This window comes from Mustela putorius, unplaced genomic scaffold (assembly GCF_011764305.1).
Source record: "Mustela putorius furo isolate JIRA1106 unplaced genomic scaffold, ASM1176430v1.1 tig00003859_pilon_pilon_pilon, whole genome shotgun sequence".
Lineage (NCBI taxonomy): Eukaryota > Metazoa > Chordata > Mammalia > Carnivora > Mustelidae > Mustela > Mustela putorius.
Genome location: NW_025422011.1, coordinates 11,402,502 through 11,417,656, shown reverse-complemented (window position 1 = coordinate 11,417,656; position 15,155 = coordinate 11,402,502). Strand labels below are relative to the sequence as shown.

The window sequence follows — 15,155 nt, the reverse complement described above, 5'->3', positions numbered from 1 at the left end:
TGATTTTATCAGACTGATTTAAATAACTATGAGATATTTTAATTGTCTAAATTCTTGATAGACCTGGATCAACATTATGGATTTTTCAGTACTAAATTCTTACATGTATTTCCTATAATTTTAAGCACCAGTAATTAGTAAGGAGTTTGAATCAGCTATAATCTGATGTTTATCCATTACGCTATTTGTGTTTAGCTGCTGAGGGATAAAACCGGGTTTCATGCCCTCATGCTCCTTTAATTATTGCCATGTACTCATAAGCATGTCAGCACAATGTCTAAAGGCCCCAAATACACCTGCTCCACAGCAAATTGTACTGTTTAGTCAGGAATAACATGAAAACGGGATAAGGCAAGAATCTGGCTCTTTATGGACTTGAAGTTTATGATACACACTTTAATAGAAATTCTGTTTTTTAAAAAGAATTCTGGTATTTAAAATTTTTTTTTAAAAATTTTATTTTTATCTATTTTTGTGAGAGAGAGAGAGAGAACGAAGATATGAGCCTGGGGGGAGGCACAAAGGGAGAAGCAGACTCCCCACTGAGCAGGCACCTGATGCAGATCTTGATCCCAGAACCCTGGGATAATGACCTGAGCCAAAGGCACAGATGCTTAAAACAACTGAACCACCCAGGTGCCCTGATTTCTGGTATTTTTAAATAAAGATTACACTTTAATTGTACCACTAAGAGTTTTCTTGCAGTGAGATTTGACCAAGACTAATAAAATTCTTACTGATAAAAAGTTGAGTTGAAAATTCACTTTTGACCACTCTTCTACATGCATGTGAATGAATCTCTTCAGATAGAAAATGTTACCTGTAATCATGATAGTTGCCTGTAATTTTAAATTTGGGGAATGTAGTGAAAGGCAGTCTATAGAAAGATCACACTGTAGATAGTATAATTGGTCCATTAATTACATAGTTCAAAAAGGAGCCACCACTCTTTCTCCTCTTAGGCATACTTGGGCTTACTCACTCCAGATATCATTCTGAGAACTGATAAATGTGTTTGGGGTTTCTTCAGGATATAAAATATATCAGGTGAAGTTTTTCAGGAGTCACACCACCTGTTCTCTTTGCCTAAACATGGGAAGTTTTGGGCTGGCAAGAGGTGCTGATTGTTTTTGTTCCTGGGGTATAGGCCTTCCTTTAGTCTCTACCTTCCTCACCTTCCAAAGGTAGTGTTTGCATCCTGTTTTGTCTCCTCTGTGAATTATAAACATTGGGATAGTATCAGAAAGGTGCCTCAGGATTTAGTTTTTTTTTTTTTTTTTAAATATTTTATTTATTTATTTGACAGAGAGAGATTACAAGTAGGCAGAGAGGCAGGCAGAGAGAGAGAGGAGGAAGCAGGCTCCCCGCTGAGCAGAGAGCCCGATGCGGGACTCGATCCCAGGACCCTGAGATCATGACCTGAGCCAAAGGCAGCGGCTTAACCCACTGAGCCACCCAGGCGTCCCAGGATTTAGTTTTTGAAGATTTCTAGATTCTAGACTTCTCTCCATTGGGAAGGAGGAGGGGGTGTGCAAGGTTAGTGTAAACCTTTTAGAATCTTCTCTTCACCTCATCAGGTTGAGTGCCACTGTGAGTAATATTTAACTGTCTTCTAAATTGGTTGTACTCAAAAGGACTTGAAGTGCAATCAGGCAGTAAGGGGGGGTATAAGCTGAAGGCCTCTGCTGATTTATCTTTTTAATTGACTGGATATTCCACCATATGGTTGCCTAGGTGTGGGAGAGCATGGTTTTGTATGTTTCATTAAGTAGCAAGGGCAATTTAAAAGGATATGAGGGGCGCCTGGGTGGCTCAGTGGGTTAAAGCCTCTGCCTTCGGCTCGGGTCGTGATCCCAGGGTCCTGGGATCGAGTCCCTCGTCGGGCTCTCTGCTCAGCGGGGAGCCTGCTTCCTCCCCTCTCTCTCTGCCTGCCTCTCTGCCTGCCTCTCTGCCTACTTGTGATCTCTGTCTGTCAAATAAATAAATAAATAAAATCTTTAAAAGGATATGAAAACTTTTACCACAAAGGAACTTTTTAGTGAAAAGAAATAAATGATATAAAAATTAAATTGTACTGTTCCAGTATGTAAGATCTTTTGAGTTATTGTGGGTCTCTTGTGCTAATAGACAGGTGCCTCTTAGAAGATATTTAATAATATAGGTTTTGTTTCATTTGGAAGGATAGAATTTTGTGCTCTTACACATTTGTGTGCTTCTAAAGGTTTGGAATTATTGTTAGAGAATTATATTCTCTTTAGTTAATTAACATATGGGTAGGAGGAAAATAGGGATTTAATAACTTAACTAATGGATAGTGATCACTATTGTTAATATGAAAATTTAAAGACAAGTTGAAGAGGAAGTACAAGGCACCTCTTAAACCAGAAACTGAGAGAACAGGTTGTAATGAGCTATGTGTATGTGGGGTATGAGTGTATAAATTTTTTCTTTTTATTATAGTGGTTGGCACCTACCATGGTTCCCAGGACCAGCCCCATCAAGTGACTGGTAACCACCAGCAACCTCCCCAGCAGAACACTGGATTTCCACGTAGCAATCAGCCGTATTACAACAGTCGTGGTGTGTCTCGTGGTGGTTCCCGTGGTGCTAGAGGCTTGATGAATGGATATAGGGGCCCTGCCAATGGATTCAGAGGTACCAAAAAAAGCAGCAGCAAATTTATGTTCTTTTTTTATTTATAAAATACATAGAAATATGTTGTATGGTTTTGGGGAAAGATATGTATCTGCATTAGTCTCTTATGTACAACTTAAACATTTTTAGTATGTTACAGGCCCTTTATTTACTTACTTATTAAAGATTTTATTTATTTGACAGAGATAGAGCGAGAAGGAACACAAACAGGGGGAGCAGGAGAGGGAGAAGCAGGCTTCCCGCTGAGTGGGGAGTCCAAGATGGGTCTTGGTCCCAGGACCCTGGGATCATGACTGGAGCTGAAGGCAGACACTTAATGACTGAGCCACCCAGGCGCCCAGCAATTATTTATTTTTTATAAAAGATTTTATTTGAGAGAGCGAGAGAGAGCACAAGCCAGGCGGGGAGGGGCAGCAGGTGAGGGAAAACAGATTCCCTGCTGAGCACAAGCCTGATGTGGAGCTCCATTCCAGGACCCCAGATCATGACCTCAGCTGAAGGCAGGTCCTTAACCAACTGAGCCTTCTCAGGCGGTCCTGCTTTAGGCATTTAAACCGACAAAATTAGGAATGAATTTTTTTAGGTGTCAAATCCCTGACTTCTCTGTCTTCTAGGTGATACTGGTTTCCATTAATTATCAGACTTTATGGAGATTTTTTTGTGTGGGGGTGTGTGTGCATGAATGGGTAAAAGTGTTGTCTTCCAAGTAAGTTAATACTCAGAAATTCAGGAACAGATGGGATCAGGATAGGAAATTAGAAATTAAATAATTAGCATGGCTTACAATTTTTCAGTTTTTTTTGGTCAGTAGTAGGAAATAAAAATTCCTTGTGTAGATAAGAAAATTATTTTCTTGTCCTAAATTTTAGGAGGATATGATGGTTACCGCCCTTCATTCTCTAACACTCCAAACAGTGGTTATACACAGTCTCAGTTCAGTGCTCCCCGGGACTACTCTGGCTATCAGCGGGTAGGTAGAAGTTGCTTTAAAATACAAAGCTGACCTAAATACACCAATGAAATCGACTGATGCGGCTGTTTGTACTTTAGTAACTAAGTAATTTGGGGCTAATTTTGTAATTTTGTACAAGATACTTCATTATGGAAAATGATAACTTTTTCTTAAGCACTCAACATAGGTGCTCATTTAATAGAGTCTTGAAAACAATGATTTTCGTTCACGTTTGTGGGGTTGCAAATTAGTGCAGCTACTGTGAAAAACAGTGTAGGGTTTCCTCAAAAAATTAAAAATAGAATTACCATATGACCCAGTAATTCCACTACTGGGTATCTACCCAAAGAAAATGAAAACACTAATTGAAAAAGATACATGCACTCTTGTGTTTATTGCAGCATTATTTATAACCCCAAGTAACCCCAAGTATCCATCACTAGATGAATGGATAAAGATGATGTGGTATATATAATGAAATATTATCAGCCACAGAAAAAAAAGAAAAGGAAATACTGCCATTTGGCAGGAAGTGTATGGACCTCTAGAGAGTGTGAAGCTAAGAGAAATAAGTCAGAGAAAGAAATACACGACACGATCTTACTCATATGTGGAATTTAAGAAACTAAACAGAGGTGGACAAAAAAAACACTTTTTTTTTTTTAAAGATTTTATTTATTTATTTGACAGACAGAGATCACAAGTAGGCAGAGAGGCAGTCAGAGAGAGAGAGAGAGAGAGAGAGAGAGAAGCAGGCTTCCTGCGGAGCAGGGAGCCTGATTCGGGGCTCGATCCCAGGACCCTGAGATCATGACCCAAGCCGAAGGCAGCAGCCCAAACCACTGAGCCACCCAGGCGCCCCAAAAAAAACACTTTTTTAAATGGAGAATAAACTTGGTAGTTGCCAGAGGGGCGGGGGTGGGTGGGGAATGGGTGAAATGGATAAAGGAGATTAAGAGCAGACTTACCTTGAGCACTAAGAAATGTATAAAATATTTGAATTCCCCTTTTGTACACCTGAAACTAATATACTATATGTTAATTATGTATGAATAAAAATAAGTTTGTGTAGGAGAAAAAAATGATTTTTAAGAGTAGAGACATTGAATGTTGAGAATAACAAGTACAATTACAGAATAACTTCTCTAGCTATATTATATTGAAATGTGCAAAAAATATAAGGAAGAATTTTGTGTTCTGTGTCAATAAGAATAGATAGATGATGAGTAAGCATTAAAAAATTACATTTCCTTCAGTACTAACTAGCTTGTCTTTTAGGATGGATATCAGCAGAATTTCAAGCGAGGCTCTGGGCAGAGTGGACCACGGGGAGCCCCACGAGGTAATATTTTGTGGTGGTGATCCTAGCTCCTAAGTGGAGCTTCTGTTCTGGCCTTGGAAGAGCTGTTCCATAGTCTGCATGTAGGTTACATGTTAGGAATACATTTATCATTACCAGACTTGTTGCTAGGGATTAAATGAAATGCTCTGTTTCTAAAACTTCTCTTGAACCCAAATTTAATTTTTTGAATGACTTTCCCTGTTACTATATAAATTGTCTTGAAAACTAAAACATTTCTCCTCCTCAGAAAAAGTGTTTTTCCAACTGCAAATTATTTTTCAGGTCCTAAAACCTGCTAAATGTTTTTAGGAAGTACTTACTGAAACATTTTTGTAAGACATTTTTGGAATGAGATTGAACATTTATATAAATTTATTATTCCTCTTTCATTTTTGAACATGCATATTATATTTTAGGGTCAGAAGTTCTTTAATGGCCAGATAAGCCATAGTTCCATTTAGAGAACCATTTAGAAGTGATAGAACCTAGTTGAAACTTCAATGCCTTTGGATCACTAATAGCGATACAAGTGTCGGATTATTTCTGACTTCTAAATAAAACATCCAAAATCCTAACTAATTTATTGAACTATCTTTAAAAATTACAGGTTTAATGAGTTTCTGATTTTGTCTATTACCAGAGGAAAACTGCTTCCTATTTGGACAGGAAGTCAACCTGTGTAACAATTAGACAGGTAGCATTTCGTATGATCTGAAGTTCTAAATGGTTCTCTGATTTAAGGGAAGTTAAATTGAATAGGTTTCCTCTAGATATTGGCCATAACATGTATAAAATGTATATTAAGGAGGAATTACAAAGTACTTTGATTTCAATGCTAGTAGAAGCTGGCCAGCAAAAAGGTGCATTTTATTTTTAAATTAATGGATCACTTGGGAATTACTGACTTGAAGTATCAAAGGATATTTGCATGTGAATGTGGGTTATGTTCTTTCTCATCTTGTAGCATATTCTCTGAAAGTTGAGTTGACCGGTAGCTAAAAATCTGTTTTAACAGCATGTAAAAAGTTACTTTATCTGTTACAAGTCATTATACAATTTTGAATGTTATGTAGTTTCTTTTTAACAGTTAGGTAACAAGGTCTGTTTTTCATTCTGGTGCTTTTATTAATTTTGATAGTATGATGTTACTTACTACTGAAATGTAAGCTAGAGTGTACACTAGAATGTAAGCTCCATGAGAGCAGGTACCTTGTCTGTCTTTACTGCTGTATCTATTTCCAACGCCTGATGACAGTGCCTGGCACATAGTAGGCACTCAATAAATACTTGTTGAATGAATGAATGAATGAGTACTGGTGGAATACTCCATTAGCTCTACTCTTCTTTTAGCTAGAGAACATGAGCAAATTTGCGCATGACAACTTCCAGGACAGGTGAACACTGAAGAATTGACTTCTTAAACCTAATAATGTGGTGACAAGCTGCCCACATGCTTCTTGACTTCAGATGAAAATCTGCTTGAAGGCAAAGCAAATAATATTTGAAAGAAAAACCAAATGCCATTTTTGTCTTCTAGGTCGTGGAGGGCCCCCAAGACCCAACAGAGGGATGCCGCAAATGAACACTCAGCAAGTGAATTAATCTGATTCACAGGATTATGTTTAAACGCCAAAAAACACACTGGCCAGTGTACCATAATATGTTACCAGAAGAGTTATTATCTATTTGTTCTCCCTTTCAGGAAACTTATTGTAAAGGGACTGTTTTCATCCCATAAAGACAGGACTACAATTGTCAGCTTTATATTACCTGGATATGGAAGGAAACTATTTTTATTCTGCATGTTCTGTCCTAAGCGTCATCTTGAGCCTTGCACATGATACTCAGATTCCTCACCCTTGCTTAGGAGTAAAACATAATACACTTTACAGGGTGATATCTCCATAGTTATTTGAAGTGGCTTGGAAAAAGCAAGATTGACTTTTGACATTGGACAAAATCTATAAATCAGCCCTAGAGTTATTCAGTGGTAACTGACAAAACTAAAATATTTCCCTTTGAGAAGGAGTGGAGTGTGGTTTGGCGGAACAACTGCATTTCACAGCTTTTCCAGTTAAATTGGAGCACTGAACGTTAGATGCATACCAAATTATGCATGGGCATATAAAAGGCTGGCTACCAGCTTTGACACAGCACTATTCATCCTATGGCCAAACGACTGTGGTTAAAAACACATGTAAATTGCTTTTTAACAGCTGATACTGTATAAGACAAAGCCAAAATGCAAAATTAGGCTTTGATTGGCACTTTTTGAAAAATATGCAACAAATATGGGATGTAATCTGGATGGCCGCTTCTGTACTTAATGTGAAGTATTTAGATACCTTTTTGAACACTTAACAGTTTCTTCGACAATGACTTTTGTAAGGATTGGTACTATATATCATTCCTTATAATGTACATTGTCTGTCACTAATCCTTGAATCTTGCTGTATTGTCACCTAAATTGGTACAGGTACTGATGAAAATATCTAATGGATAATCATAACACTCTTGGTCACATGTTTTTCCTGCAGCCTGAAGGTTTTCAAAAGAAAAATATCAAATGCCTGCTGCTACCACCCTTTTAAATTGCTATCTTTTGCAAAGCACCAGTATGTGTTTTAGATTGATTTCCCTATTTTAGGGAAATGACAGACAGTAGTTTCAGTTCTGATGGTATAAGCAAAACAAATAAAACATGTTTATAAAAGTTGTATCTTGAAACACTGGTGTTCAACAGCTAGCAGCTTATGTGGTTCACCCCATGCACTGTTAGTGTTTCAAATTTTACGGTTATCTCCAGCAGCTATTTCTGTAGTTGCATTTATCTTTTGTCTAACCCTGATTGAATTACCTTTTTCTCATGGAGGCATTTATATTCAAAATGGTGATTCCTTTACTTAGATGCATAGGGAGAGTCACAAGTTTGATGGAGATGACAGTTTAGTAATTTATGTACTGTTGGAATTTGTGCTAGCAGTTTGAGCACTAGTTCTGTGTGCCTATGAACTTAATGCTGCTTGTCATATCCCACCTTGACTTCATGGAGAATTAATCCCATCTATTCAGCAAAGGCTACTAATACTAAGTGAATGGTATTTTCTGTGCAGAAATGGAATTTTGTTTTATTAGCCTTTAGCTAAGGAATTTTTCCTGTAGGTGCTCAGCTACTAAAGAAAAACAAAAAATAAGACACAAAACTATACTCAAACATTCATTATTAGACAACTGGAGTTTTTGCTGGTTTTGTAACCTACTAAAATGGATAGGCTGTTGAACATTCCACATTCAAAAAGTTTTTTGTAGGGTGGTGGGGAAGGGGGCATATCTTCAATGTTTATTTTAAAATAAAGTAAGTTCTTTTCTCATGTGTGGTTGTGGTACATCATATTGGAAGGGTTCTGTTTACTTTTGCAAATGAGTATTTCTTTTGCTAGCACCTCCCGTTGTGTGCTTTAAATGACATCTGCCTGGGATGTACCACAACCATATGTTAGCTGTATTTTATGGGCAATAGATAAAATATTCATGGTTTACTGGGTAATCCCTAGATGTGTATGCTTACAATCCTATATATAAAACTAAATTTGCTATCTGTGTAGAAAACAATTTCATGACATTTAAAATTGAAGTAAATAAGTTCTTTATACTAGTGATCTCTATGAATCAGTTTAGAGATGGGATGGGGAGAAATGCGTTCTAGGTTTCAAACTTCTATGCATTAGTGTAGATGTTGTGAATGTGTAAAAGGTGTTAGCAGTTTTATTATTTCTATGTATTTAAAAGAATCGTTTGTTCTTTTGGAAATAGAATTTTTTTTTTTTTTTTGGCATTCTATTATCACAGTCTAAATGTTAAGCTTTTGTGTCACATTCAGACTATATTTTTCAAAGGAGTGCCTCATTATGAGGCAGAGAACTTTTTAAAAAAAAGTCCCATTAAGGTCTGAGTCTTGGTACTAAGCATCCTGCATAATATGTGAATACTTGTCCTACCTGCAGAAGGCCTTTTGTTTGGTCAAATGATTATTTTAGCAGAGTTGCAAGGAAATGACTGTCACATGTGTCACTGTAGCTTCTTGATACAGTAAGACTCCACATTATAAGGTACTTTTTAAATGTACAATATCAGTCATCTCATGTGGATAATGAGACTCCTTTTTTTAAGCTTTAAGTAGAATGTCATTGATGACCTTGGTTAGAGCAGTTTTGTTTCTAGATCCCAATATCCTAAAGAATATGGAAGGGTTTTTGCAATCACTGTATCCTGATATTAAAACAAATATCCTTTAAACATTTTAAATCAGTTAGCTTCTACAGTTCTTTTGTCTCCTATATATGCATTTCTGTTATGGTGGGAAACTTTTCCACTTAAAGGAGGCATGAAAATTTGTGTTTATTCTCAGAAGCCTCAGTAACTGAGGTGCTCTGTGACAACCAGTTCATAAAATGTAGAAGGCAGTTGAGTAGTTAGTTTCCTCAGTGTCTTAGGAAATTTGTACTGTTCATTATATTTCCAGTAATATATCTAATTAGGGGAGTGAGATACAGGGAAGCACTGAGTTCAAACCCTTCTCATTTCATCTTTAAGTTCCTGAATTCTCATCCTACTTGAGTTCTTATTAAGCACTTTTAAGTTTTACTGACTATAAATTATTTTCAAAGAATCAGTATTGCCCTTGAGCCTATCCCTTCTGTAGAGTCAGCGGGGAGGGAAACCATCAGGAAAATGAATGTAAATTAGTTAAGGCTTATCTCTATACCTTTTCCCATTCTGGGGTTTATAAAAATACTGGAAAAGACTATTTGTCTTAAATTACATTAGATTAAATATTAAAATCTGATTCTTGACTGTCCTTGAGTGAAGTCTACATTAGTTGTGTATACTATCCAGCGAAGCTCTGAAGTGCTACTTAGAAGAGGAGAAGGAAAAAGCTTAAAAGAAATCTCTCTGGTAGCCTTGTCTTCTAAAGAGACTAGATTACCATACCTTCTTTCAGTGAGGATCTTAATACCTTAATTTAACAGGAGTTGGCGAGGTCTAATCAGTCTCATGCAGAAGAGTGGCTCATTGAGTATAGACAGTGCAAGACCACCTGATCTAGTAAAGGCAATTCTCAGTGTTGTATTTTTATTTATAAATACAAGTTTTCTTTAAGTACTGTGTTTATATTCGGAGACACTGTGTTAAGCCACTGAACGAAGGCTTCATTAGGCAAATCTGGATGTCCTTTCTGAGCATTGTGGCAAGCACTAAGTATTCAGTAGTGACAAAAATCACTGTGGTTCCTGCTTTCACTGAACAATCTCATCAAAGATAATGATGTGGTGACACAAAAATGTACCAATGCCATGATGGAGCAACGTGATTGATGACCGGTATAAAGGCCGTGACTCAGATAGGTTATGACCTAGTCAAAATGATCAGGAGAGACTTTGGTGAAAGGAATAATTGAACTAAGACTTGACAGATGAGGAATAATTAGACAGAAGTGGAGAGAAAAGTAATGTCCAAAGGTGTCATCTCCAGTGATTGAGAAGGCTGGCTGCTCAAGTGGGAGAAGTGTGGGTGTTAATATATTGTTAGTGGCTGAAGAAACAGGTCAAGGGTACTATAGGGGGCTTTATAGTTAGGTTCCATGTTAAGTTTTGTCTCTTAACAGTTGGAAACTAAAGGGTTTCTAAACTGTGTGTATGGGGCCAGGGGTGGGTTAAAGGATGGTCACCTAATAAAATTGCCATTTAAAGAATACACAATGCATTGTTGAGAACAAAATGTATGGTGCTAGATATGTCTATTGGAATAGCCCATGTGAGAAATTAAAAAGTGGAGGGCGGTAGTGAATGGCTTCTACATGTTTCCTGTCTCACTGGCTACTACTCAGTAATTAGTATTCTTTGCTGGGTAATCCAGTTGTGAGACCTTGATTTCCAGCTAGAATCTTTCCTAGGTGATCTCATCTAATCCCAGGACTTTGAATACAATCACTTTAATTCACTTCTACATACTCCTAGGTCCCAAACTCCTGAAAACTCCAGTCCTAGTCCGTAATCTCTATTTGAATGTCTTGAGTGTTCCAAATTAATCTCTTAATTAACCTGCATTCATCCATTTGCTTAGGGCAAATACTTCGGCTACCATTGTTTTTTCTTTCATACCCTGTATCTAGTCCTTAAGTAACCTACATGATTCTACCTTGAAAATGTATCCTGAGTCATCTAGCACTTCTAACCACCCCTACCACTAGCTTAGAGCAGGTAACTACAGTAGCTTTTAATGCATGCCTGCTGCTACTCTTGCCCTTCTGCAGTGATTTTTGCACAGCAGCCAAGAAAGCCTTTTCTGAGGGTAAGTCAGATTTTGTCACTTCCCGGTTCCCCCAACTCCACTGGTTTTCCCATCACACCTAGAATTCTAAAGTTTGGTCCATGTGCATTCATTATTTGGCCTAGTTTCCTACCATCTTATTCTTGATCATTGTAGTCTGGCTATGTTGGCTGCTTTGCTACCTTGCCAATTAGGCAAATCCCATCTAGAAATCTATGTGTTACATCTTCAGCTTGGGAGGCTTTTCACTCAAATATTTTTAATGCTCATTCTAAATTCAGGTGTTTGCTCCAGTGTCATTGCCTCATAGGCCTTCCATGACCACCACTAAAACATCCTTTGTCACTATTCACTTGCTGGATACTTTTTTCTTTCTTTTCTTTTCTTTTTGATACTTTTTTCTTAATAGCACTTAATTATGCAAACTTCATGAGTGATAGGAACATTTTGGTCACCTGATCCCTTCCTTGTATCTGGCATATTGGCATTTTTGTTGAGTGAATGAGAAAATGGTCGATATTGGACTAAATGGGTGGTGGTGATGATTACATTATAATTGTATGTGTCTCGATGTGGGGAAGGAATTTCAGTAAGGAAGGGAAGATAAGTTTGGCTTCAGACATTTTGAATTTGAGGTATCCCAAAAATGTCAAGCAAGCAATTGGGATTTACTTGAAGGTCAACGCTCTGGCCTAAAGACAAGAATGTGTAAGAATATATATGTGGTTCTTGTGTTTGGGCGAGTTTCATCTGAGAGCTGGTGGGGTGGGAGGGTGAAGGAAGAAAGGATGTTAAGTAGTTAATCAAGAGCAGAGCCCCAGAGCCGGTTTTCAGAAGAGCGCCGTCATTTGATGGCCAGATAAAAGCCTAAAGGGAGCTTACAAAGTACCCACTCTGGTGGATGGAAAGCCTGCTGGATTCTCGACAGGTCTACAGGGTCGTTTCTGCAGGTGGGGAGGGTCAAGTGAAATGAATTGGGTCTGCTGGTCGAGTTTCCTCATTTTGTCACAAAGTGGGAACTTATTTTAATAAAAATCGTCAAAATCCCGCACAGATCCCTGGAGTCGGTAATCTCATAAAACCAGGCTACACAATCCTGGTCCACTTATCATGTGCTGCCCCGGACCCATCTGGGAAGCCGGGCTAGTCCCAGTACAGTGGCAGTGGCTGGGCGTGCGGACACCTGTATGCACATTTTCCCCTTCGAAGCCAAGGTATTTTGAGTCTGACGAGCGGCACGCCAGTCACCCGAGTAGAAACGGAATTTCCCAGCCGCGTTGTCTATGTGGGCTGCAGCTCCGCCTCCGGGGCCTCTGACGTCATCACACAGCGACCTGGTTGAGAAAGGTCCCTGCACACGCGTGCCGCCGTGCCGTTAGTGCGCTTGCGCACACGCTGATTTCTGGGGACGAGCTTCGCGGAGCGAGACCAACTCTGAAAGCTCGCAGTCCGGCATCCGCTAGGGGCAGCCCACTGCTCCCTTCTGGCTACTGCAGTAATTCGGTTCCCCCACGTGCTTCCGCTCGGCTGCTGGCTGGGATCCGCTGGGCTCGGGGCGCAGGTAGCCAACACGGGATGTCTTGGGGTGGGTGTTGAGGTCGGTGTCCATGTCTTTCTTGGGCCCAGAGGTGACCGGCTCGAGGATGAAGTCTCTATCCATGCAGATGCCCGGCCCTCGCCTCCTGCCTTCCCGCACGGGCGCTCCTAGATGACAGATTCCCCTTCTCCGATTGGCGGCGACCCTCGGCGTGCTTCTTGAGCGGTCTCGGGGCTCGATCTCCACCTTCTAGGGACCTCTTGCTAGGGGTCGGGGTGAGGGGGTGGGTGACAACACTTTCGCTTTCCGCGGAGCTTGCCCAGTTCCTGGTATAGGCGCTGGGCGTTAAACCGAGTCCAGAGCTTCCCACGTTTTAAACTGTTTGACTCACCTCATTCTTTTATAGTCTTTATTCAGCAGTCACATTCAAGACTTTATTTGCTAATGCCCCTAGAACGGTAACTAGCACACAGATGCTATTTTGTTAGACCGATAGATGAATGAATGAAGAAAAGTTCTCTTTCTCTTCTCTCAGGGCCCTCTTCATCCATTAAGGCTTCCGTGCAACTCCAGCCGAGAGTAACCTCTGATCAACCTCTGATCACTCTGATCAGACCTTCATCAGACCACTGGCTGTACTGTTATTTTTACACCTAATTTTGTCAGTCTTAAGACCGATCGCCCCTTATCTCTTTTACTTGAATATTTTCTTCAAGGAGAATGAAAGCTCCTTGAAGTCAAGCCTTTATCTGGCATTGCTTCTGGGGCTCCCCTAGTAACCAGGGCAAAAAGCAGCCCCTAATAATTATTTATTGATTGGTTAGTGTGTGATCGTTTTGTGACAGCTCAGCGGAGGTGATCCTTGAGCTGGAAAAAGCTTAGGCTTTGGAGTCTCTACTTGAGTTCTTTTATATTTGCTCCTTTCATGAGGAAAGGAGCCATTAGTTGTAATATAGTGTTGAATATTAAGATAGAACTGCTAAAATCCACGTTTGGATTGGAGGTTAGAAGGATGGTTATGGCATAGTTAAGGCAATTGATGAACTTTATGTTTAGAAGCAGCAAGCCCTGGACTTCCTAGGTAACCTGTCATTCTTACTCTTATGTTGCAATAATATAATTGATATTCCTGATGTTTCCTTAGTGTATTTATTGTGGTAATGATGCAGTATTTTGTTATATGTAATCACAATAATTTTTAAGGTCTCTCTGTACAGACTTCAGTATGGTTTTCCCTCCCTCGAGGAGACAATTGGGACACATTTCTTTTTTTTTCTTTTCTTCTTTTTTTTTTTTAGATTTTTATTTATTTATTTGACAGAGACACAGTGAGAGAGGGAACACAAGCAGGGGATGTGGGAGAGGGAGAAGCAGGCTTCCCGCTGAGCAGGGAGCCCGATGCAGAGCTCGATCCCAGAACCCTGGGATCATGACCTGAACTGAAGGCAGCTGCTTAATGCCTGAGCCACCCAGTTGCCCTGGGACACATTTCATCACAATAATATTCATTGATTTCCTTTCCCTGACTTTATTAGTAATGCATATGAATAAAAAAAAAATAGAACACCAAATAACAAAAGAACAAAATAAAAGCCATCTGCAGTCTCATCATTCAGAAATATTTACATTTTGGTGTTTCTTTCTAGGTCTGTTTTCCCTATGTGTTAGGTAAATGCATTTAAAAAAAGAAGGTATGCTTTGTCTTGCGATGTCTGTCTTCTCATAAGTATCTACATCCATATCCTTAGATAATTTCTGAAAGTTATTTTGAAAAACTTTTCTTGAAAACTGCCTTATTCTGTAAATATGCCATCATATATTTTAATCATTCTGTTTTTTTGGAGCATTGTTTCTGGTTGTGGAAAAAACCTCCTTGATAGAAGTATGAATTACAGCTTCTCTTTGACTTTCCTGCTGAGGAAACATACTCTTCACCTCCCAAGCCACGGTTTCCTAATTTTAAAAATGAAACTGACAGGGGCGCCTGGGTGGTTCAGTGGGTTAAAGCCTCTGCCTTCAGCTCCAGTCATGATCCCAGGGCCCTGGGATCGAGCCCCGCATTGGGCTCTCTGCTCCATGGGGAGCCTGCTTCCTCCTCTCTCTGCCTGCCTCTCTGCTTACTTGTGATTTCTGTCAAATAAATAAAATCTTAAAAAAAAAAAAAAAAGAAACTGACATGTTCATTTACTTGAATATTTTCTCCAAGGAGAATGAAAGCTCCTTGAAGTCAAGCCTTTATCTGGCATTGCTTCTGGGGCTCCCCTAGTAACTAGGGCAAAAAGCAGCCCCTAATAATTAGTTATTGATTGGTTAGTGTGTGATCGTTTTGTGACAGCTCA

The 15,155-nt window shown here is 39.2% G+C and overlaps 2 protein-coding genes across 2 annotated transcripts in view; both read left to right on the top strand.

Moving 5' to 3' along the window:
- The window catches only part of CAPRIN1 (cell cycle associated protein 1), a 39,040-nt gene extending 30,720 nt beyond the window's left edge, over positions 1-8,320 (top strand). Inside the window, exons 16-19 of the mRNA XM_045066046.1 lie at positions 2,461-2,655; positions 3,525-3,625; positions 4,886-4,949; positions 6,487-8,320. Coding sequence (XP_044921981.1) covers positions 2,461-2,655; positions 3,525-3,625; positions 4,886-4,949; positions 6,487-6,551 — 425 coding nt within the window. The 3' untranslated portion in view covers positions 6,552-8,320. The remainder of the gene's footprint in view (positions 1-2,460; positions 2,656-3,524; positions 3,626-4,885; positions 4,950-6,486) is intronic.
- A 4,323-nt stretch (positions 8,321-12,643) lies between these two features.
- NAT10 (N-acetyltransferase 10) overlaps positions 12,644-15,155 on the top strand; it is a 38,304-nt gene continuing 35,792 nt past the window's right edge. Inside the window, exon 1 of the mRNA XM_004755960.3 lies at positions 12,644-12,840. The gene's annotated coding sequence lies outside the window, so the exon portion shown is untranslated. The remainder of the gene's footprint in view (positions 12,841-15,155) is intronic.